Source organism: Agelaius phoeniceus, chromosome 36, assembly GCF_051311805.1.
Source record: "Agelaius phoeniceus isolate bAgePho1 chromosome 36, bAgePho1.hap1, whole genome shotgun sequence".
Classification (NCBI taxonomy): domain Eukaryota; kingdom Metazoa; phylum Chordata; class Aves; order Passeriformes; family Icteridae; genus Agelaius; species Agelaius phoeniceus.
This window is the reverse complement of record NC_135300.1, coordinates 1,930,453-1,955,312: the sequence shown is the minus strand read 5'-3', so window position 1 is coordinate 1,955,312 and position 24,860 is coordinate 1,930,453. Positions and strand designations below refer to the sequence as shown.

Genomic DNA, 24,860 nt, shown 5'->3' with positions numbered 1-24,860 from the left:
TGACCCCTCCCCCAAATCCCCTATAGGGACCCCCGGCCCTATAGAGACCCCTCCTCAAATCCCCTATAGAGACCCCAAACCCTATAGGGACCCCTCCCCAAATCCCCCATAGACCCATAGGGACCCTCCCTCAGCCCCATAGATCCGGCCCTATAGAGACCCCCGGCCCTATCGGGACCCCTCCCCAAATCCCCCATAGGGACCCCCCCCGCCCTATAGGGACCCTTCTGGTCCTATAGAGAGACCCCTCCCCAAATCAATCCCCTATAGAGACCCCTCCCCCCACCCGGCCCCGCCCCAAAATGGTACCCGGGGTGGGGGTGGGGGAGGGGCGATGAGGGGGGGGGGGGGGTGTCTCAGGTGTGGGGGAGGGGCGGAATGAGAGGGGGGGGGGATCTCAAGGGGTGGGGGAGGGGTCTCAGGTGTGGGGGGAGGGGCGGGGATGGGGAGGGAGGGGCGGAATGAAGTGGGGGGGGGGTCTCAGGTGTGGGGGAGGGGCGGAATCGATGGTGGGGGAGGTGGTGGGGGGGGTGGTGGTCTCAGGTGTGGGGGGAGGGGCGGGGATGGGGCCTCATCCTCCGGAGATCATTAAATTGGGGGGGGGGGGGGATGGGGATGGGGAGGGGTCGCGGGGGTGGGGGAGGGGGATGGCGGAGGATGGGGGAGGGGGGGTGGGGGATGTGGGGGAGGGGGGGCGTTCGGGTGGGGGAGGGGCGGCACCGACCCCCTCGCGCTCCGGCGGCTCCGGCCTCGCTCCGGCTCCGGCGTCTGGAAAATACCGGGGGGGGGGGGGGGGGGAGGGGGAGGGGGGAGGGGCGGCGTTAAATTGGGGGGGGGGGTGGGAGGGGGAGGGGCCAAAGGAGTCGCCCCTCCCCCCCCTCCCTCCTCCCTGCGGCAGCGCTGCCCCTCCCCCCCCCCCCCTCCCCCCGCGCGCCGGGAAAAGGGGAGGGGAATGGGGGGGGGGGAGGGGAGGGGGGAGGATGAGGAGGATGCGCTGCCCATCCCCCACCCCACAAGGGGGATTCTGGGTTGAAATTTGGGGATTTTGGGGAAATTTTGGGGGCGATTTGGGGGGAATTTGGAGAAAATTTGGGGATTTGATGGGATTTTGGGGAGAATTTTGGGGGGAATTTTGGGGGGAAATTTGGGGAATTTGGGGGGAAATTTGGGGATTGATGGGATTTTGGGGAGAATTTTGGGGGGAATTTTTGGGGGAAATTTGGGGGAAATTTGGGGATTTGATGGGATTTTGGGGAGGATTTTGGGGGGGATTTTGGGGGCGATTTGGGGGAATTTGGGGGGAAATTTGGGGAGAATTTTGGGGGGAATTTTGGGGGGAATTTTGGGGGGAAATTTGGGGGAATTTGGGAGGAAATTTGGGGATTTGATGGGATTTTGGGGAGAATTTTGGGGGGAATTTTGGGGGGAATTTTGGGGGGGAATTTGGGAAAATTTGGGGGGAAATTTGGGAGGATTTTGGGGGAATTCTGAGGAATTTGGGGGGAATTTTGGGGGGGATTTTGGAGGATTCTGAGGAATTCGGGGCCGGGATTTGGGGGGGGGATTTTGGGGAATTTAGAGGAATTCGGAGGAATTTTTTTGGGGGGGCGGATTTGGGGGGAATTTTTGGGGGGGATTTTGTGGGGGGGAGGATTTAAAGTAATTTTGGGTATTTCGGGCGGAACTTTTAGAGAATTTTGGGGCAGCTTTGGAGGAAGTTTTGGGATTTGGGGCAATTTGGGGGGGGGATTTGGGAGAATTTTTAGGGAATTTCGGGCATTTTGGGGGGGGGATTTGGGGGACCTTCTGGGCGATTTTGGGGGGAATTTTGAGGCATTTTTGGGATTTGTGGGGATTTTAGGGAACTCTTGGGGGATTTTCGGGATTTTAAAGAAAATTCTGCGGGGATTCGGGGGAAATTCTGGGGGAAATTTTGGGGGAAATTTTGGGGGAAATTTTGGGGGAAATTTTGGGGGATTTGGGGGGGAATTGTCCCCCTCACACCTGTCCCCCCTGCCCCTGTGTCACTCTCGTGTCGCGGTTCCGCCTCTGTCCCCAGGTGTGTCCAGGTGTCCCCAGGTGTGTCCCCACATCTTTCCCCCAGGTGTGTCCGTCTGTCCCCCAGGTGTGGCCCCGCCCCCTTTTCTGCTCCCGCCGGCCAAGGGTCACCCGCCCCTCCCCCATTGGCTGGAGCGGGGTGGGGCCCGGCGGTGACGTCACGGGGAAACCCCCGGGGATGGACTGGGATGGACTGGGAGAGAATGGGATCAAACTGGGACAAACTGGGATTTACTGGGAGGGACTGGGAGGGACTGGGAGAGAATGGGATCAAACTGGGACAAACTGGGATGGACTGGGAGGGACTGGGATGGACTGGGATGGACTGGGACGTACTGGGAGGGGACTGGGATGGACTGGATGTACTGGGATGGACTGGGATGGACTGGGACGTACTGGGATGGACTAGGATGTACTGGGATGGACTGGGACGTACTGGGATGGACTGGGATGGACTGGGATGGACTGGGACGTACTGGGATGGGACTGGGATGGACTGGGATGGAACTGGGAGTGACTGGGACATACTGGGAGGGACTAGGATGTACTGGGATGGACTGGGAGCAACTGGGATGGACTGGGACATACTGGGAGGGACTGGGATGGAACTGGGACATACTGGTACGTACTGGGATGTACTGGGATGTACTGGGATTTACTGGGATGGACTGGGATTTACTGGGAGGGACTGGGACTGATTCCATGGATCCCGGTGCCACCTCCGTGTCCCCATCCTCACGTCCCCGATGGCCACCGGGACCCCTCTGTGTCCCCACCCCAATGTCCCCATTGCAATGTCCCCATGGATCCCGGTGCCACCTCCGTGTCCCCATTGCAATGTCCCCACCCCAATGTCCCCACCCCAATGTCCCCACCCCAATGTCCCCATGGATCCCGGTGCCACCTCTGTGTCCCCACCTCAATGTCCCCACCCCAATGTCCCCATGGATCTCGGTGCCACTTCCTTGTCCCACCCCGATGTCCCCACCCCGATGTCCCCACCCCCAATGTCCCCATGGATCCCAGTGCCACCTCTGTGTCCCCATTGCAATGTCCCCCCCACCCCAATGTCCCCATTGCAATGTCCCCATGGATCTCGGTGCCACCTCCGTGTCCCCATTGCAATGTCCCCACCCCAATGTCCCCACCCCAATGTCCCCACCCCAATGTCCCCATGGATCTCGGTGCCACCTCTGTGTCCCCATCCTCACATCCCCGGTGGCCACCGCGACCCCTCAATGTCCCCATTGCAATGTCCCCACCCCAATGTCCCCATTGCAATGTCCACACCCCAATGTCCCCATTGCAATGTCCCCTCCACCCCAATGTCCCCCATGGATCCTAGTGCCACCTCCGTGTCCCCATTGCAATGTTCCCCCCACCCCAATGTCCCCACCCCGATGTCCCCATGGATCTCGGTGCCACTTCCTTGTCCCACCCCGATGTCCCCACCCCGATGTCCCCACCCCGATGTCCCCTCGCGGTGACATCGGGCGCGGCCGCCGCATTCTCCGGCTCTGTGTCACCTGTGTGTGTGTGTCACCTGTGTGTGTGTGTCACCTGTGTGTGTGTGTCACCTGCGTGTGTCACCGCCCGCCACCCCCCGCCCACCTGGGGACAAAGGTCCGGGGCCACCCCCTGTCCCCCCCCCCCCCCCCCCCCCAGATATTGTCACTGTCACCGCTGGCGCCGGCCCCACTCGGGGACAGGAGGCGGCCACGGCGCCATCCATGGGGGGGACACGAGGGACGGTGCTGGTGGCCCTGACCTGCGCCATCGCGGTGAGGATGGACGGGGGACAGGGGGACAGGGGGACATTGGGGAAGGTCCTGGTGGTGGTCACCTGGTGGCCCTGAGGATGGACAGGGGACAGGGGGACATTGGGAGGGGACATGGTGAGGGTCACCTGGTGGCCCTGAGGATGGACAGGGGGACAGGGGGACATTGGGAGGGGGACATTGGGGACAGTCCTGGTGGTGGTCACCTGGTGGCCCTGAGGATGGACAGGGGGACAGGGGGACATTGGGAGAGGACATTGGGAGGGGACATGGTGAGGGTCCTCACCTGCGTCATCACGGGTGAGGATGGACAGGGGGACATTGGGAGGGGACATTGGGGAGGGTCCTGGTGGCCCTCACCTGGTGGCCCTGAGGATGGACGGGGGGACACGGGGACATTGGGAGGGGACATGGTGAGGGTCCTCACCTGCGTCATCACAGGTGAGGATGGACAGGGGACAGAGGGACAGGGGGACACTGGGGAGGATCCTGGTGATGGTCACCTGGTGGTGGTCACCTGGTGATGGTCACCTGGTGGCCCTGAGGATGGACAGGGGAACAGGGGGACATTGGGGAGGGGACATTGGGAGGGTCCTGGTGGCCCTGACCTGCGTCATCACGGGTGAGGATGGACAGAGGGACAGAGGGACAGGGGGACACTGGGGAGGGTCCTGGTGGCCCTGACCTGGTGGCCCTGAGGATGGACAGGGGGACAGGGGGACATTGGGAGGGGACATTGGGAGGGTCCTGGTGATGGCCACCTGGTGGTGGTCACCTGGTGGCCCTGAGGATGGACAGGGGGACATTGGGAAGAGGACATTGGGAGGGTCCTGGTGATGGTCACCTGGTGGCCCTGAGGATGGACAGAGGGACATGAGGGACATTGGGAGGGGACATTGGGAGGGTCTTGGTGGTGGTCACCTGGTGGTGGTCACTTGGTAATGGTCACCTGGTGGCCATCACAGGTGAGGATGGACAGGGGGACATTGGGGACATCGGGGGAGGAGGAGGAGGGTGAAGATAGAGGAGGGTGAAGAGGAGGATGGAGAAGAGGATGAAGAAGAGGATGAAGAAGAGGAGGAGGAGGAATTGGGGTGGGAGAGGCTTGAAAGGTTCAGATCTGAAGGTCCTGGAGGAGGAGGAGGAGGAGGAGGATGAAGAAGAGGAGGAGGAGGGTGGTGGGGACGGGTTGGAGGGGACAGGGGGACGAGGATGAAGAGGAAGAGGGTGAGGAGGAGGAGGTTGAAGAAGAGGAGGATGAAGAAAAGGAGAACGAAGAAGAGGAGGATGAAGAGGGTGAAGAAAAGGAGGAGGAGGATGAGAAAAGGAGATGAAGAAGAGGATGAGGAAGAGGAGGATGAGGAAGAAGAGGAGGAACGGGGGTGGGGGAAGTTTGAGGGGTTCAGATCTGAAGGTCCTGGAGGAGGAGGAGGAAGACGAAGGGGATGAAGAAGAGGAAGAGGAGGAGTTGGGGGTTGGAGGGGTCCGCGGCCTGAAGGGGCCGGAGGAGGAAGAGGAGGGTGAAGAAGAGGAGGGTGACGATGAAGAGCGGGAGGAGCTGGGGAGGTTTTGAGGGGTTCGGATCTGAAGGGCCGTGGAGGAGGAAGAGGATGAGGAGGAAGAGGATGAGGAGGAAGAGGAAGAGGTGAAAGGTGGGGACGATGGGGAGAGGCCGGGGGGGAGGAAGGGGGGGAGGAGGAGGAGGAAGAGGAGGAGGAGGAAGGTGGAGACAACGAGGTGGGGGGGGTGACTTTGGGTGGGTCAAAGGGCAGGAGGAAGAGGAGGAAGAGGAGGATGAGGAGGAAGAGGAGGATGAGGAAGAGGAGGAGGAATTGGGGTGGGAGAAGTTTGAGGGGTTCAGATCTGAAGGTCCTGGAGGAAGAGGAGGAAGAGGAGGAAGAGGAGGAGGAGGAGGAGGAGGAGGAAGAGGAGGAAGGTCGGGGTCTCCTCCCTGGGGAGGGGCTTGGGGGTCTCTGCTCACCCTGGACCTTCCCCTGCAGCCGCTGTCCTGGGGACAACCGGAGCCCAGGAGAGCTCCAGGGAACCCATGGACACCATGGGGATCTCCATGGACACCTCAGAGACCCCCATGACCAGCCCAGGGACCACCACGACCACCACAGGGACCACCATGAACATCTCAGAGACCACCATGACCACCACAGGGACCACCACGACCACCACAGGGACCACCATGACCAGCCCAGGGACCTCCAGGGAACCCATGGACACCTCAGAGACCTCCATGGACACCTCAGAGACCATCACGACCAGCCCAGGGACCACCACGACCAGCCCAGGGGACCACCACGTCCATCGCAGAGAGCACCTTGTCCACCTCGGGGATCTCCACGACCACCACAGGGATCACCACCACCATCCCAGAGACCTCCACGACCATCACAGGGAGCTCCACCACCACCTCATGGACCAGCTCGACCACATCAGGAACCACCACGACCATCACAGAGACCCCCACGACCACCTCAGAGACCACCACGACCACATCAGGAACCACCACAACCATCCCAGGGAGCTCCACCACACCTCAGAGACCACCCCAACCATCACAGGGATCACCCTCACCACCTCAGGGACCTCCACAACCACCCCAGAGGCCACCACGACCACACCAGTGACCACCACGACAACCTCAGAGACCTCCACAACCACCACTGGGAGCTCCACAACCATGCCAGGGACCACCACGACCTCCTCAGGGTCCTCCACGACCACCTCAGGGACCACCCTGAGCACCACAGAGAGCTCCACGATGATCACAGAGACCTCCACGACCACCTCATGGACCACCTCGACCACATCAGGAACCACCACAGAGACCCCCACGACCACTTCGAGGAGCTCGATGGTCACCACAGGGACCACCCCGACCACCTCAGGGATCTCCACGACCACCACAGGGACCATCCTGAGCACCACAGAGACCTCCACAGTCACCTCAGGAACCACCATGACCAACACGGAGACCACCACGACCACCTCAGGGACCTCCACGACCACCCAGAGGCCACCACGACCACCTCAGGGACCTCCATGACCATCCCAGAGGCCACCACGACCGCACCAGTGACCACCACAACGACCTCAGAGACCTCCACAACCACCACTGGGAGCTCCACAACCATGCCAGGGACCACCACGACCTCCTCAGAGACCACCACGACCACATCAGGAACCACCACAACCATCCCAGGGAGCTCCACCACCACCTCAGAAACCACCCTGACCACCTCAGGGACACCCACGACCACCTCAGTGACCACCACGACCGCTCCTAAGACCACCCCAACCTCCTCAGGGTCCTCCACGACCACCTCAGGGACACCCACGACCACACCCAAGACCACCACAACCATCCCAGGGATCTCCACAACCACCACAGGGACCACCCTGAGCACCACAGAGACCCCCACGACCACCTCAGGATCTCCACGACCACCACAGGGACCATCCCAAGCACCACAGGGATCTCCACAACCACCTTAGGGACCTCTACGACCACCTTAGGGACCACCACCACCTCCTCAGGGACCACCACCACCATCCCAGAGACCTCCACGACCATCACAGGGAGCTCCACAACCGCCTCCTGGACCACCTCGACCACATCAGGAACCACCACAGAGACCCTCATGACCACCTCAGAGACCACCCCGACCATCACAGGGACCACCCTGAGCACCTCAGGGACCTCCACGACCACCCAGAGGCCACCACGACCACACCACTGACCACCACGACGACCTCAGACACCTCCACAACCACCACCGGGAGCTCCACAACCATGCCAGGGACCTCCACAACCACACCAGTGACCACCACCACCACGACCTCCTCAGGGACCTCCATGACCATCACAGAGGTGACACCAACCACCTCAAGGATCTCCACGACCACCACAGGGACCACCACGACCTCTCCTAGGACCACTCTGACCACACCAGTGACCTCACCAACGACCTCAGGGACCTCCACAACCATCCCAGGGATCTCCAAAACCACCTCAGGGACCTCCCCAACCACATCAGAGACCACCACGACCACCCCTGGGACCTCCCTGACCACCACAGGGTCCTCCACAACCACCTCAGAGACCGCCCCAACCACCACCTCTGGGACCTCCACGACGTCAGTGACCTCCACGACCATCCCCGTGACCACCACACCCAGCCCAAAGACGACCACAACCTCAGTGACCACCACGACCACCCCAGAGATGACCTCAACCACCCCAGGGACCTCCACGACCACCTCAGAGACCACCACGATCTCAAGGACCTCCACGACCACTCCTAAGACCACCCCAACCACCTCAGGGACACCCACGACCTCCTCAGTGACCACCACGACCTCTTCAGGGTCCGCCACAACCACATCTGGGACCTCCACGACCTCATGGACCACCACAACCACCCCTGAGACCACCACGACCACACCAGGGACACCTGCGACCTCCTCAGAGACCTCCACGACCACCCCAGCGACCACCACAACCTCCTCAGGCTCCACCATGACCACATCTGGGACCTCCACGACCTCGTGGACCACCACGACCACCCCTGAGACCACCACATCCATCCCAGTGACCTCCCCAAGCACCTCAGGGACCTCCACGACCTCACCAGAGACCTCCACGACATCCTCAGGAACACCCACAACCATCGCAGTGACCACCATGACACCAGTGACCACCCCAACCTCCTCAGGGTCCACCACGACCACCCCAGTGGCCACCACAACCTCAGGGACCACCACAGCCACCCCTGAGACCACCCCAACCACCTCGGGGACCTCTACGACCTCCTCAGGAACCTCCACTACGACCTTCCCAGAGACCTCCATGACCTCAGGGACCACCACGACCACCCCAGCGACCACCAGGACCACCTCAGGGACCTCAACGACCACGTCTGGGACCTCAATGACCTCAGGGACCACCACAGCCACCCCTGAGACCACCCCAACCACCCCAGTGGCCACCACGACCTCATGGACCACCACAACCACTCCTAAGACCACCCCAACCACCTCGGGGACACCCACGACCACCCCAGTGACCACCATGACCACCTCAGGGACCACCACGACCACTCCTAAGACCACCGTGACCATCCCAGTGACCACCACAACCACCTTGGGGACAATATCAACCTCCTCAGGGACCACCACGACCTCAGTGACCGCCCGACCACTCCACTGATCTCCACAACCTCAGGGACCACCACGGGCACCCCAGTGACCACCACCACCACCTCAGGGTCCACCACGACCACGTCAGGGAGCTCCACAACCTCAGGGACCACCCTGACCACCCCTCAGACCACCACAACCTCAGGGACCTCCACAACCATTCCAGAGGCCACCACGACCACACCAGTGACCACCACAACCACATCAGAGTCCACCCTGACCACGTCAGGGACCTCAATGACCTCATGGACCACCACAGCCACCCCTGAGACCACCACATCCACATCAGTGACCTCCACAACCACACCAGAGACCACCATGACACCAGTGACCACTGTGACCACGTCAGAGTCCACCCCGACATCCTCAGAGTCCACCCCGACCACGTCAGGGACCTCCACGACCTCAGTGACCACCACGACCACCCCTGAGACCACCCCGACCTCCTCAGGGTCCACCACAACCATCTCAGGGACCTCCACGACCAACACAGGGACGCCCACGACCACCCCAGTGACCACCACGACCTCCTCAGGGTCTGCCACGACCACATCTGGGACCTCCACGACCTCATGGACCACCCCAGCCACCCCTGAGACCACCACACCCACCCCAGGGACCACCACGACCTCCTCAGGCTCCTCCACAACCACCTCAGGGAGCTCCACGACCTCAGAGACCACCACGACCACCCCTGAGACCACCACAACCACAGGGACCTCCACGACCACCCCAGAGGCCACCACAACCACACCAGTGACCACCACAACCACCCCAGTGGCCACCCCGACTACGTCAGGGACCTCAACGACCTCAGTGACCACCACGACCACCCCAGAGACCACCATGACCTCCTCAGTCTCCACCACGACCACGTCTGGGACCTCCACAACCTCATGGACCACCACAGCCACCCCTGAGACCACCACATCCATCCCAGGGACCTCCACGACCTCCTCAGTCTCCACCACGACCACGTCAGGGACGACCATTCCAGAGACCTCCATGACCACCCCAGTGACCACCACATCCACACCAGAGATAACCACAACCTCCTCAGGGTCCACCATGACCACATCAGGGACGACCATTCCAGAGGCCACCACAACCACACCAGTGACCACCACATCCACATCAGTGACCTCCACGACCACACCAGAGACCACCATGACACCAGTGACCACTGTGACCACGTCAGAGTCCACCCCGACATCCGCAGAGTCCACCACGACCACGTCTGGGACCTCCACGACCTCAGTGACCACCACGACCACTCCTAAGACCACCCCAACCTCCTCAGTGACCACCACGACCACCCCAGAGACCACCACGACCTCCTCAGGGAGCTCCACAACCTCAGGGACCACCCTGACCACCCCTCAGACCACCACAACCACAGGGACCTCCACAACCATTCCAGAGGCCACCACAACCACCCCAGTGACCACCACGACCACATCAGAGTCCACCACAACCACCCCAGTGACCACCACGACCACATCAGAGTCCACCACGACCTCCTCAGGCTCCACCACGACCACGTCTGGGACCTCCACAACCTCAGTGACCACCACGACCATACAAGAGACCACCCCGACCTCCTCAGGGTCCACCACAACCATCTCAGGGACCTCCACGACCAACACAGGGACGCCCATGACCACCCCAGAGACCACCACCACCTCCTCAGGGTCCACCACGGCCACGTCTGGGACGACCCTGACCACCCCTAAGACCACCACAACCACAGGGACCTCCACGACCTCAGTGACCACCACGACCACCCCAGTGACCACCACGACCTCAGGGACCACCACGACCACTCCTAAGACCACCCCAACCACCTCAGGGACACCCACGACCTCCTCAGGCTCCATCACGACCACGTCAGGGACCACCACGACCACCCCAGAGACCACCACAACCACCTCGGTGGCACCCACAACCAACACAGAGACCTCCACGACCTCAGGGACCACCACGACCATACAAGAGACCACCCCGACCTCCTCAGGGTCCACCACCACCACCTCAGGGTCCACCACGACCACGTCAGGGACCTCCACAACCTCAGGGACCACCACGACCACCCCTCAGACCACCACAACCACAGGGACCTCCACGACCATTCCAGAGGCCACCACAACCACACCAGTGACCACCACAACCACATCAGAGTCCACCCCGACCACACAAGGGACCTCAACGACCTCCGTGACCACCACGACCAACACAGGGACACCCACGACCACCCCAGAGACCACCACCACCTCCTCAGTCTCCACCACGACCACGTCTGGGACCTCAATGACCTCATGGACCACCACAGCCACCCCTGAGACCACCCCAACCACCCCAGTGACCACCACGACCTCAGGGACCACCACAACCACCTCAGGGACCTCAACCACCCCAGTGGCCACCACATCCATCCCAGGGACCTCCATGACCTCCTCAGTCTCCACCACAACCACATCAGGGACGACCATTCCAGAGGCCACCACAACCACACCAGAGACCTCCACGACCACCTCCGGGACACCCACAACCACCCCAGGGACCACCATGACCACATCAGAGTCCACCACGACCTCCTCAGGCTCCACCATGACCACATCTGGGACCTCCACAACCTCAGTGACCACCACGACCATACAAGAGACCACCCCGACCTCCTCAGGGTCCACCACAACCATCTCAGGGACCTCCACGACCAACACAGGGATGCCCACGATCACCCCAGTGACCACCCCGACCTCCTCAGGCTCCACCACAGCCACGTCAGGGACCACCCCAGAGGCCACCACAACCACACCAGTGATCACCACGACTACATCAGAGTCCACCCCGACCACGCCAGGGACCTCAACGACCTCAGTGACCACCACGACCAACACAGGGACACCCACGACCACCCCAGAGACCACCACAACCACCTCAGGCTCCACCACGTCCATCCCAGGGATCTCAACCACCTCAGGGACCTCCACGACCACCCCAGGGACCACCACGACCACATCAGGGACCTCCACGACCACCCCAGTGACCACCACGACCACACCAGAGATAACCACAACCTCCTCAGTCTCCACCACGACCACATCTGGGACCTCAACGACCTCATGGACCACCACGACCACCCCTGAGACCACCCCAACCACCTCAGTGACACCCACGACCTCAGGGACCACCACGACCAACACAGTGACCACCACAACCACCTCAGGGACCTCAACCACCCCAGTGGCCACCACATCCATCCAGGGACCTCCATGACCTCCTCAGTCTCCACCACAACCACATCAGGTACGACCATTCCAGAGGCCACCACAACCACACCAAAGACCTCCACAACCACCTCCGGGACACCCACAACCACCCCAGTGACCACCACGACTGCATCAGGGTCCACCCAGACCTCCTCAGGCTCCACCACGACCACGTCTGGGACCTCCACAACCTCATGGACTACCACAGCCACCCCTGAGACCACCCCAACCACCCCAGTGGCCACCACGACCACCTCAGGGACCCCAACCACCTCAGGGACGCCCACGACCACCCCAGTGACCACCACCACCTCCTCAGGGTCCACCACAACCACCTCAGTGACAACCACGACCTCAGGGACCTCCACAACCACACCAGAGACCCCCACAACCACCTCAGGGTCTGCCACGACCACCTCATGGACCTCCACAACCATCTCAGGGACCTCCACGACCACACCAGAGACGCCCACAACCACCTCAGGGACCTCCACGACCACACCAGTGACCACCACTGCACCCACGACCCCCGAAGTGACCACCACGACCACCCCCAAGACCACCACAACCTCCTCAGGGTCTGCCACGACCACCTCATGGACCTCCACGACCACTCCAGTGACCACCCTGCCCGCCTCAGAGTCCACCACACCCATCCCAGGGACCTCCACAACTTCAGGGACCACCACGACCGCTCCAGCGTCCTCCACAACCACGTCAGGGACCTCCGTGACCGCCCCAGTGACTTCCACGACCACCCCAGTGGCCACCACCACCTCCTCAGGGTCCACCACAACCACCTCAGTGACCACCACGACCTCAGTGACCTCCACGACCACTCCAGAGACCCCCACGACCACCTCAGGGACCTCCACGACCACCCAGGTGACCCCCACTGCACCCACGACCACTGAAGTGACCACCACGACCACCCCCAAGACCACCACGACCACCTCAGGGTCTGCCACGACCACCTCATGGACCTCCACGACCACTCCAGTGACCACCCTACCCGCCTCAGAGTCCACCACGCCCATCCCAGGGACCTCCACGACTTCAGGGACCACCACGACCACTCCAGCGTCCTCCACGACCACGTCAGGGACCTCTGTGACCGCCCCAGTGACTTCCATGACCTCAGTGTCCTCCACACCCACCCCAGTGACCACCACGACCACCCCAGTGGCCACCACCACCTCCTCAGGGTCCACCACAACCACCTCAGGGACCTCCACGACCACACCAGAGACCCCCACGACCACCTCAGGGACCTCCACGACCACACCAGTGACCACCACGACCACCCAGGTGACCCCCACTGCACCCACAACCCCCGAAGTGACCACCACGACCACCCCCAAGACCACCACGGCCACCTCAGGGTCTGCCACGACCACCTCATGGACCTCCACACCCACCCCAGTGACCACCACGACCACCCCAGTGACCACCACCACCTCCTCAGGGTCCACCACAACCACCTCAGTGACCACCACGACCTCAGGGACCTCCACGACCACACCAGTGACCACCACGACCACCCTGGTGACCCCCACCGCACCCACGACCACCAAAGCGACCACCACGACCACCCCCAAGACCACCACGACCTTCCCAGAGACCACCACGACCTCAGGGCCCACCCCAACCACCTCAAGGACCACCACCACGACCTCCTCAGTCTCCAGCACGACCACGCCTAAAACCACCACGAGCACCTTAGGGAGCTCCACAACTTCTCCAGTGCCCACCACGACCTCCCTAAGACCACCCCCACCACCTTGGTGACCCTCACCACCTCAGGGCCCACCACCACCACCTTGCTGACCTCCACATCGCCCACCACCATCTCCACCACCCCTTTTTCCACCGCTGCTCCTCCTCCACCAGGTGAGTCCTGACCCAGGTGAGCTCCACCCTGCCCCGGGGTTGTCCCCGGGGTTGTCCCTGATGTCCCCGTGTCCCACCAGGGCTGTGTGAGAACGGGGGCACCCCCGGCGGCACCGGATGTCTCTGCTCGCCGTCCTACGCCGGGCCACGCTGCGAGTTCTCCACCGACACCGTGGACACCAACCTGCGTGAGTGGTGGCCCCACCCCTGCACCTGGGGGACCTGGGAAGAGGGCCCGGGCATCTTGGGGGTCCTGGGCATCTTGGGGGTCTTGGTCTTCATGGGGGTTTCGGGCATCTTGGAGGTTCTGGTCTTCATGGAGGTTCTGGACTTCTTGGTGGTTCTGGTCTTCTTGGTGGTTCTGGTCATCTTGAGGGTCCTGGGCATCTTGGGGGTTTTGGTCATCTTGGGGGTTCTGGTCATCTTGGGGGTCCTGGGCATCTTGGGGGTTCTGGTCTTCATGGAGGTTCTGGACTTCTTGGTGGTTCTGGTCATCTTGGAGGTTCTGGGCATCTGGGGATCCTGGCCATCTTGGTGGTTTGGTCTTCATGGAGGTTCTGGGCATCTTGGAGGTTCTGGTCTTCATGGAGGTTCTGGACTTCTTGGTGGTTCTGGTCTTCATGGGGGTTTTGGTCATCTTGGTGGTTCTGGTCTTCTTGGTGGTTTTGGGCATCTTGGAGGTTCTGGTCTTCATGGAGGTTCTGGTCTCCTTGGAGGTTCTGGTCTTCTTGGTGGTTCTGATCTTCTTGGCGGTCTCGGTCTTCATGGAGGTTCTGGACTTCTTGGTGGTTCTGGTCATCTTGGAGGTTCTGGTCCTCTTGGGGGTTCTGGCCATCTTGGTGGTTTGGTCTTCATGGAGGTTCTGATCTTCTTTGATGTTCTGGTCTTCTTGGGGGTCCTCAGCACCTTGGTGGTCCTGGTGTCTTTGGGGTCCTGGTCTTCTTTGGGGTTCTGATCTTCCTGGGGTTCTCAGCACCTTGGAGGTTCTCGTGTCTTTAGGAGTCCTGGTCTTCTTGGTGGTCTTGGTCTTCTTGGGGGTCTTCAGCATTTTGGGGGTTCTGGTCATCTTGGAGGTTCTGTCTTCTTGGTGGTCCTGGTGGTTTTGGGGGTTTTGATGTTTTTGGGGGTCTTGGTCTTCTTGGTGGTCCTGGGCACCTTGGAGGTCCTGGTGTTTTTGGTGGCCCTGGGCACCTTGGTGGTCCTGGTGTTTTTGGTGGCCCTGGTCCCTTTGGGGTTCCTGGTCACTTTGGTGGTCCTGGACACCCTGGAGGTCCTCACCCCCTCCATCCCACCCCACCGACCCCTTCTCCCCATTGTCCCTCCAGCGTTCCCTGGGACCATCATGGCCGCCGTGGACATGGAGGTGACCCTCACCAACTTCAACTACTCCAAGGACCTGAAGGACCCCGACTCCGAGACCTTCCTGTCCTTCCAGAACCACTTCCGGCAGGAGGTGAGGAACATGGGGTGGCCCGGTTGTCCCGCCACGGCCACCAAGGTGACCACAGAGGTGACCAAGGTGACCTTCTTGCAGATCAAGAAGATCTATGGGACCATCCCTGGCTACGAGGGCGTGGAGATCACCAGCCTCAAGTAAGGAGCTCCCTGACCGCCCCTCAAGGCTGGGGTAGGGTGGGATGTCCCCAGACCTCGTCACCTCCTGTGTCCCCTCCCTGAAGGTCCGGCAGCATCGTGGTGGGACACCAGGTGTTCTTCACCATGGCCCAGAGCAGCAACACCAGCGAGGAGTTCCAGGAGACCACGGATGGGCTGGTGGAGAAGCTGCGGGAGGCGGAGGCCGCCCAGGGCGAGTGCCAGCACAACACCTGTGGGTGACCTCCAGAAGCCCCCCCAGATCCTCCTGGACCCCTTGGTGGGACCTGCCCCGGGCCTCTGGGGCGCCCAAGGGTGCTGGTCCCTGATGTCTTCTCCTCCCCACCGCAGCCGTGCTGTGCCTGGTGCTGAGACCCAACCCCGTGGTCAGCGCCATGACGGAGGTGATGGACCTGGATGGTGAGGCTGGCGTGGAGACCTTGACCACCCCGTGGACCCCCCTGACCACCCCATGGACCCCCCTGACCACCCCATGGACCCCCCTGACCACCCCAGGGACCCTCCTGACCACCCCATGGACCCTCCTGACCACCCCATGGACCCTCCTGACCATCCCATGGACCCTCATGACCATCTCATTGTCCCCTGACCACCCCATGGACCCCCTGACCACCCCATGGACCCTCCTGACCACCCCATGGACCCTCATGACCATCTCATTGTCCCCTGACCACCCCATGGACCCCCTGACCACCCCATGGACCCTCCTGACCACCCCATGGACCTTCCTGACCACCCCATGGCCCCCCCTGACCACCCCATGGACCCTCCTGACCATCCCATGGACCCTTCCTGACCACCCCAGGGACCTTCCTGGCCACCCCATGGACCCTCCTGACCACCCCATGGACACTTCTGACCATCTCATTGTCCCCTGACCACCCCATGGACCCTCCTGACCATCTCATGGACCCTCCTGACCACCCCATGGCCCCTCCTGACCATCCCACCACCCTCTGACCACCCCAGGGACCTTCCTGACCATCCCAATGTCCCGTCCTGACCACCCCACCATCTCCTGTCCCTCACCCACCATCTCCCGTCCCTCACCCACCCCTCAGTGTCCCCTTGTTGTCCTCTCCTGTCCAGAGCTGTGCCACCAGCGGGCCCCCCCCGGCTACGGTGACTTCTTCTGGCCGGTGGTGACCTCGGGGGTCCTGCACTGCGTCACCTCCTGCACCCCCAACCGGCCCCAGAGCCTGGAGTGCCACCACGGCCGCTGCCAGGTCACCCGCCAGGGACCGCAGTGCTTGTGAGTGCCACCACGGGGTCCCAGAACCCACCACGGGGTCCCAGATCCCACCACGGGGTCACAGTGACCACCAAGGGGTCACAGATCCCACCAAGGGGTCCCAGAACCCACCACAGGGTCCCAGTGACCACCAAGGGGTCCCAGAACCCACCACGGGGTCCCAGATCCCACCACGGGGTCCCAGACCCCACCACGGGGTCACAGTGACCACCAAGGGGTCACAGAACCCACCACGGGGTCCCAGATCCCACCAAAGGGTCCCAGATCCCACCAAGGGGTCCTAGAACCCATCATGGGGTCCTAGAACCCATCATGGGGTCACAATGGCCACCGTGAGGTCCCAACATCCACCATGGGGTCCCAACACCCACTGGGGGGTCCCAATGTCCACCATGGAGTCCCAATGTCCACCATGAGGTCCCAATGTCCACCATGGGGTCCCAACGTCCACCATGAGGTCCCAACGTCCACCATGGAGTCCCAACATCCATTGGGGGTTCCCAATGTCCACCATGAGGTCCCAACACCCATTGGGGGTTCCCAACATCCACCATGAGGTTCCAACATCCACCATGGGGTCCCAACGTCCACCATGGAGTCCCAACACCCATTGGGGGGTCCCAACATCCACCATGGGGTCCCAACGTCCACCATGAGGTTCCAACACCCATTGGGGGTTCCCAATGTCCACCATGAGGTCCCAACGTCCACCATGGAGTCCCAATGTCCACCATGAGGTCCCAACGTCCACCATGGGGTCCCAAGGTCCACCATGGGGTCCCAAGGTCCACCATGAGGTCCCAAGGTCCACCGTGGGGTCCCAATGTCCACCATGGGGTCCCAACACCCATTGGGGGGTCCCAACGTCCACCATGAGGTCCCAACGTCCACCATGGAGTCCCAACACCCATTGGGGGTTCCCAATGTCCACCATGAGGTCCCAGTGTCCATCATGGGGTCCCAATGTCCACCATGGGGTCCCAACACCCATTGGGGGTTCCCAACGTCCACCATGAGGTCCCAGTGTCCATCATGGGGTCCCAATGTCCACCATGAGGTCCCAGTGTCCATCATGGGGTCCCAGTGTCCACCATGAGGTCCCAATGTCCCCCCTGGTTGTCCCCTCCGCAGTTGCCCGGACCAGGACCTGTTCTGGTACACGGGCTCCCAGTGCTCGGGCCGGGTCAGCAAGGTGGGCACCGGGCTGGGCGTGGCCGTGGCCCTGCTCTTCCTCACCTGCATCATCCTCGCGGCGCTGCTGCTCTGCCGCCGGCACCGGCGCTACCGGAGGTACCGGCACGGGGGGGGCTGCACTGGGGGGGTCCCAGTTTGGGATGGGGCTCCCAGTTTGGGCTCCCAGTTTGGGTTCCCAGTTTGGGGGGAGCTCCCAGTTTGTGATGGGGGCTCCCAGTTTGGGGAGGGGCTCTCAGTTTGGGGAGGGGGCTCCCAGTTTGGGATGGGGCTCCCAGTTTGGGCTCCCAGTTTGGGCTCCCAGTTTGGGATGGGGCTCCCAGTTTGGGCTCCCAGTTTGGGCTCCCAGTTTGGGGATGGGGCTCCCAGTTTGGGCTCCCAGTTTGGGGGAGATCTCCCAGTTTGGGCTCCCAGTTTGGGATGGAGCTCCCAGTTTGGGGAGGGGGCTCCCAGTTTGGGGAGGGGCTCCCAGTTTGGGTTCCCAGTTTGGGATGGGGCTCCCAGTTTGGGTTCCCAGTTTGGAGAGGGGCTCCCAGTTTGGGCTCCCAGTTTGGGCTCCCAGTTTGGGTTCCCATTTTGGGAGGGGGTTCCCAGTTTGGGTTCCCAGTTTGGAGAGGGGCTCCCAGTTTGGGCTCCCAGCTTGGGGAGGGGCTCCCAGTTTGGAGAGGGGCTCCCAGTTTGGGCTCCCAGTTTGGGCTCCCAGTTTGGGGGGAGCTCCCAGTTTGGGATGGCGGCTCCCAGTTTGGGCTCCCAGTTTGGGACGGAGCTCCCAGTTTGGGGAGGGGTCTCCCAGTTTGGGCTCCCAGTTTGGGACGGAGCTCCCAGTTTGGGCTCCCAGTTTGGGGATGGGCTCCCAGTTTGGGTTCCCAGTTTGGGGAGGGGCTCCCAGTTTGGAGAGGGGCTCCCAGTTTGGGCTCCCAGTTTGGGCTCCCAGTTTGGGTTCCCAGTTTGGGTTCCCATTTTGGGGAGGAATCTCCCAGTTTGGGGATTTTGGGGGGGAATCTCCCAGTTTGGGGATTTTGGGGGGGGGGGATCTCCCAGTTTTTGGGGATTTTGGGGCGGGGGTCTCCCAGTTCTCACCCCTTTCCCCTCCCCCAGCGACCTCCCCCCCTATTTTGGGGGTTCTTGGTACGAGCTCGATGATTTCTCCTGGCCCCCCCCGCGCGGTTCCGTCATCCCCAACCCGGGGGTCGCCCCCCCCGCCCGCCGCCCCCAGACCCAATTTGAGGACCCCGAGACCTGGAGGAGACCCCCGGGACCCCCCCAGGAGGGTCTGGGGGGTCCCCACCCCTTCAGGCCGTCCTTGGAGAGGGTGGATCCCTTCCTGCAGGTACGTACACCCCTGCCAGGACCCTAAAAGGACCCTAAATCCCTTCTAGGACCCTAAAGGGACCTAAATCCCTTCTAGGACCCTAAAGGGACCCTAAATCCCTGCCAGGACCCTAAATCCCTTCCAAGAGCCTAAAACAGACCCTAAATCCCTTCCAGGACCCTAAAGGGACCTAAATCCCTTCCAGGAGCCTAAAAGGACCCTAAATCCCTTCCAGGGCCCAAAAGAGATCCCTAATCCCTTCTGGGACCCTAAAGAGACCCTAAATCCCTTCCAGGACCCAAAAGAGACCCTAAATCCCTTCTGGGACCCTAAATGGACCCTAAATCCCTTCCAGGACCCTAAAACAGACCCCAAATCCCTTCCAGGACCCTAAAGGAACCTAAATCCCCTTCCAGGACCCTAAAGGGACCCCAAACCACTTCCAGGACCTTAAAGGGATCCCAAATCCCCTTTCAGGACCCTAAAAAGACCCTAAATCCCCTTCCAGGACCCTAAAAGGACCCTAAATCCCCTGCCAGGACCCTAAAGGGACCCTAAATCCCTTCCAGGACCCTAAAGGGACCCTAAATCCCTTCCAGGACCCTAAAGGGACCCTAAATCCCTTCCAGGACCCTAAAACAGACCCTAAATCCCTTCCAGGACCCTAAAGGGACCCTAAATCCCTTCCAGGACCCTAAAGGAACCTAAACCCCCTCCAGGACCCAAAAGGGACCTAAATCCCCTTCCAGGACCCAAAAGGGACCCCAAACCACTTCCAGGACCTTAAAGGGATCCCAAATCCCCTGCCAGGACCCTAAAGGGACCCCAAGCCCCCTCTCACTCTGTCCCCTCTCCCCAGCTGAGGACCCCGCGGCCGAGGGTCACCCCTGACCTGTGACCCCCCCGTGGGACCTCCTGGAGCGTCACAAGGAGACCCCGACCCCAAAGAGGGGACCCCAAACCCAGTGAGGGGACATCGACCCCAATGAAGAGACATCGACCCCAATGAGGGGACATCGACCTGGACCAGGAGACCCCGACCCCAACGAGGGGACCCCGACTCCAATGAGGGGACCCCAACATGGACCAGGGGACATCAACATGGACCAGGAGACCCCAACATGGACCAGGAGACCCTGACCCCAAAGAGGGGACCCCAAACCCAAAGAGGGGACATTGACCCCAATGAAGGGACATCGACCTGGACCAGGGGACATCGACACCAAAGAAGGGACCCCAAACCCAATGAGAGGACCCTGACCCCAATGAGGGGACCCCAAACCCAGTGAGGGGACATCGACCCCAAAGAGGAGACCCTGACCCCAATGAGGGGACCCCAAATCCAATGAGGGGACATCGACCCCAAAGAGGAGACCCTGACCCCAATGAGGGGACATCGACCTGGACCAGGGGACATCAACATGGACCAGGAGACCCCAACCCCAATGAGGAGACCCCAACATGGACCAGAAGACCCCAACCCCAATGAGGGGACATTGACTCCAACCAGGAGACCCCAACATGGACCAGGAGACCCCAACCCAAATGAGGAGACCCCAACCCCAATGAGGGGACATTGACTCCAACCAGGAGACCCCAACATGGACCAGAAGACCCCAACCCCAATGAGGGGACCCCGACCCCAATGAGGGGGCATCGACCCCAATGAGGGGACCCCAACATGGACCAGGAGACCCCAACCCCAACCAGGAGACCCCAACCCCAATGAGGGGACATTGACTCCAACCAGGAGACCCCAACATGGACCAGAAGACCCCAACCCCAATGAGGGGACCCCAACCCCAACCAGGAGACCCCAGCACGGACCAGGAGACCCCCAAACCCCAAGAGAGACCCCCAAACCCGCGTGAGAATCGGGACCAGCTCCCAGTATCTCCCAGTATCTCCCAGTATCTCCCAGTATCTCCCAGTTTGCTCCGGCGCGCGGGACGCGTCAGGAGCCGGGTGAGACCCTTGGGGTTGGGGTTTTTGGGGGGATTTTGGGGGTTTTGGGGGGATTTTTTTGGGATTTCTGTGGGGTTTGGGGGAGGGAACCCCTCAATATTTATTTATTTGGGGTGATGAAGCCCCACCCCCCCCGGGCAGAGCCTGGAGGGTCCCCAGGGGGGGTGGAAACCCCCCCAAAAAACCCTGAGGGGGAGGAGCCCCGCCCCCTTTTCCTGCCCCTCCCCCCCCCCCCCGTATTTATTTATATTAATTAATCAATGTGTTGATAATAAACGACTGATTGCTTGGTTTAATTTGTGTGAATTCCCTCGGTTTTGGGGTTGGCGGGGGGGGGGGCACGGGACTGGGAGGGACTGGGAGGGACTGGGAGGGACTGGGAGGAGGTGGCACCCAGAACAAACTGGGACTTACTGGGATTTACTGGGAGCAGGTGGCACCCAGAACAAACTGGGACTTACTGGGAGATACTGGGAGCAGGTGGCACCCAGAGCAAATTGGGACATACTGGGACAGACTGAGACTTACTGGGAGGCACTGGGAGCCGGTGGCACCCAGAACAAACTGGGACTTACTGGGAGATACTGGGAACAGGTGGCACCCAGAACAAACTGGGACATACTGGGACAGACTGGGGCATACTGGGACAGACTGGGAGCCGGTGGCACCCAGAACAAACTGGGATTTACTGGGAGATACTGGGAGGAGGTGGCACCCAGAGCAAATTGGGACATACTGGGACAGACTGGGGCATACTGGGACATACTGGGAGGCACTGGGAGGAGGTGGCACCCAGAACAAACTGGGATTTACTGGGACAGACTGGGACAGACTGGGACACCCCAATGAGCAGGTACCACCCAGAACAAACTGGACAGAACTGGGACACACTGGGGACATCCAGGAAGGTGAGGCCACCCAACAAACCCCCCCCAAACACCCCAAATCCCACCAGGGACCCCTTGGGGACACCCCAAAATCCCCTCCTCACCCCAAAACCCCCTGCCCTCACTGGGAGGGGATGACTCAACCCAACCCAACCCAACCCAACTCAACGCAACCCAAACCACCCCAAATCCCACCGGGACCCCCATTGGGGACGCCCCAAAATCCCAAAACCCCCTCCCCTGGCTGGGAGGGGACGCGTGGCCGTCACCCCGCGGTGACTCAACCCAACCCAACCCAACTCAATGCAACCCAACCCAACCAAACCCAACCCAACCAAACCAAACCCAACCCAACGCAACCCAGATCAACGTAACCCAACCCAAGTCAACGTAACCCAACCCAACCCAACTAAACCCAACCCAACCCAACTAAACCCAACCTAACCCAACCCAACTCAACGGATCTCAACCCAACCCAACCCAAGCTCCCCCGCATCCCCGGTCCCGGCTCCAGCATCTCCAGGATTTTCGGGACGCCGGCCCCGCCCCGAAGGCGGTGCCCACCCCCCCAGCTCCCCACTCCCTTATCTTATCAGCAACCCCGGCGCCAGGGCTGGGCTGGAGTGACCCGGCCGCTTGGAATTCCTTGGGGAATGTCCCGACTCTTTTCACGCCCCTTCTTTTTTTTTTTTTTTTCTTTTTTAATTAATTAATTATTTAATTATTTAATTTTTTTTTTTTTTTTTTTTTTTACATTTTCCGGGTTCCAGGGGTTTGATAAAATTTGGTGACTCAGGGAATTATTTACCGGCGCTGCCCAACCTTGCGGTTGGTGACCGGGACGGGTTTGGGCCACAAAGTCCCCGGCGGCCGCCGGACCCGGCTCAGTCGCTGCTCCAGGATCGGCCGAGGATGGAGTTGGGTGGCAGCGTCTCCAACCTCATCTTCCTCCTCCTCCTCCTCTTCATCCCCTCGATGGCTCTGTCAGGTGAGACGGGGGCACCTCCAGAATTCTCTCTTTTTTTGGGAATTTTTGGGGGGGTTTTGGCTCTTTTTTGGGGGGTTTTTGGCTCTTTTTGGGGATTCCCGGTGATGAGCTTGCAGCACATTTTTGGGGGCCACCACAACCCTTGTGTCCCCTCCCCTGTTCCCATCTTGGGGTGGGGGGTTCTGGTCCTGAAGGAGCAGATTTTGGGGGTCACACCCCAATGTCCCCTCCCAGGCTTGAGGGTCCCCTCCCGAGGGCGCTGGGTTGGGGGACGTTGATCCATGGGAGCAGGTGGGGCAGGAGGGGATGGACCCCAGTTCCCTTCTCCAGTTTGGGGACAAACCCTTGGGTCCCTCTCCCAGTTTGGGGACAGACTCCCAGTTCCCTTTTCCAATTTGGGGACAAACCCTTGGGTCCCTTTCCCAGTTTGGGGACAGAACTTTATGTCCCTTCTCCAGTTTGGGGACAGATTTCCAGTTCCTTTTTCCAGTTTGGGGACAGACTTTCGTGTCCCTTCTCCAGTTTGGGGACAGAACTTTGTGTCCAATCTCCAGTTTGGGGACAGACTCCCAGTTCCCTTCTCCAGTTTGGGGACAGAACTTTGTGTCCCTTTTCCAATTTGGGGACAAACCCTTGTGTCCCTTCTCCAGTTTGGGGACAGAATTTTGTGTCCAATCTCCAGTTTGGGGACAGACTCCCAGTTCCTTTTTCCAGTTTGGGGACAGATTCCCAGTTCCCTTCTCCAGTTTGGGGACAGAACTTTGTGTCCAATCTCCAGTTTGGGGACAGAACTTTGTGTCCCTTTTCCAATTTGGGGACAAACCCTTGTGTCCCTTCTCCAGTTTGGGGACAGAATTTTGTGTCCAATCTCCAGTTTGGGGACAGATTCCCAGTTCCCTTTTCTAGTTTGAGGACAACCCCAGCCCCCTCCCCAGTTTGGACACAACCCCCCAGCCCCCTCCCCAGTTGGTGACATCCCCATTCCCACCCCACACCCTCCCGTCCCTTGCAGCCCCCTGCGCCAACGGTGGCACCGCGGTTGGGGACACCTGCGTTTGTCCCCCCGGCCACTCCGGCCACCTCTGCGAGACCCCCGACCCCGCCAGCTCCTGCCGCAACGGTGGCACCGCCGTGGGGACAGCCTGCTACTGTCCCCCGGGTTTCGGGGGACCCCGGTGCCAGCGCCGCGACCCCGCCAGCGCCTGCCGCAACGGGGCCACCGCCTTTGGGACGAGGTGCGTGTGCCCGCCTGGGTTCCGCGGGGACACCTGCCAGGAGCTGGAGGAGCTGGGGCCGTGCCTCAACGGTGGCACCTTGGAGGAGAAGGGGACGTGCCGGTGTCCCCCCACGGCTTGGGGACCTCGGTGCGAGTGCGTCGGGACGGGAGCGACCACGGCGGCGGGGAGGGCGCTGTACGTCGGTGACACAGCGGGGACGAACGGCAC

The 24,860-nt window shown here is 61.3% G+C and overlaps 5 protein-coding genes across 5 annotated transcripts in view; 3 read left to right on the top strand and 2 right to left on the bottom strand.

Moving 5' to 3' along the window:
- LOC129134052 (arf-GAP with coiled-coil, ANK repeat and PH domain-containing protein 1-like) overlaps nucleotides 1–4,131 on the bottom strand; it is a 14,682-nt gene extending 10,551 nt beyond the window's left edge. The window contains exons 1-3 of the mRNA XM_077192899.1: nucleotides 4,123–4,131; nucleotides 3,827–3,973; nucleotides 750–768 (exon numbers count right to left, since the gene is read on the bottom strand). Coding sequence (XP_077049014.1) covers nucleotides 750–768; nucleotides 3,827–3,973; nucleotides 4,123–4,131 — 175 coding nt within the window. The remainder of the gene's footprint in view (nucleotides 1–749; nucleotides 769–3,826; nucleotides 3,974–4,122) is intronic.
- Nucleotides 4,132–6,090: 1,959 nt separating this feature from the next.
- Nucleotides 6,091–7,518, bottom strand: LOC143696498 (uncharacterized). Its single transcript, XM_077192898.1, has 4 exons — nucleotides 7,318–7,518; nucleotides 6,887–7,222; nucleotides 6,384–6,845; nucleotides 6,091–6,321 (listed from the first exon to the last, which is right to left on the bottom strand). Exons 1-4 carry the CDS (start codon nucleotides 7,516–7,518, stop codon nucleotides 6,091–6,093), a joined length of 1,230 nt encoding a protein of 409 aa, XP_077049013.1.
- Nucleotides 6,922–9,062, top strand: LOC143696511 (uncharacterized). Its single transcript, XM_077192935.1, has one exon. It carries the CDS (start codon nucleotides 7,642–7,644, stop codon nucleotides 9,055–9,057), a length of 1,416 nt encoding a protein of 471 aa, XP_077049050.1. The 5' UTR covers nucleotides 6,922–7,641; the 3' UTR covers nucleotides 9,058–9,062.
- Nucleotides 9,062–12,461, top strand: MUC22 (mucin 22). The gene has a single exon (XM_077192934.1). The coding sequence runs from the start codon at nucleotides 9,285–9,287 to the stop codon at nucleotides 12,321–12,323; it is 3,039 nt and encodes a 1,012-aa protein (XP_077049049.1). The 5' UTR covers nucleotides 9,062–9,284; the 3' UTR covers nucleotides 12,324–12,461.
- Nucleotides 12,462–13,447: 986 nt separating this feature from the next.
- Nucleotides 13,448–21,541, top strand: LOC143696497 (mucin-17-like). Its single transcript, XM_077192897.1, has 11 exons — nucleotides 13,448–13,996; nucleotides 14,083–14,206; nucleotides 14,287–14,394; nucleotides 15,532–15,659; nucleotides 15,741–15,799; nucleotides 15,886–16,034; nucleotides 16,151–16,219; nucleotides 16,910–17,072; nucleotides 18,204–18,362; nucleotides 19,362–19,593; nucleotides 20,435–21,541. The coding sequence occupies exons 1-11, from the start codon at nucleotides 13,448–13,450 to the stop codon at nucleotides 20,471–20,473; spliced, it is 1,779 nt and encodes a 592-aa protein (XP_077049012.1). The 3' UTR covers nucleotides 20,474–21,541.
- Nucleotides 21,542–24,860: the final 3,319 nt, after the last annotated feature.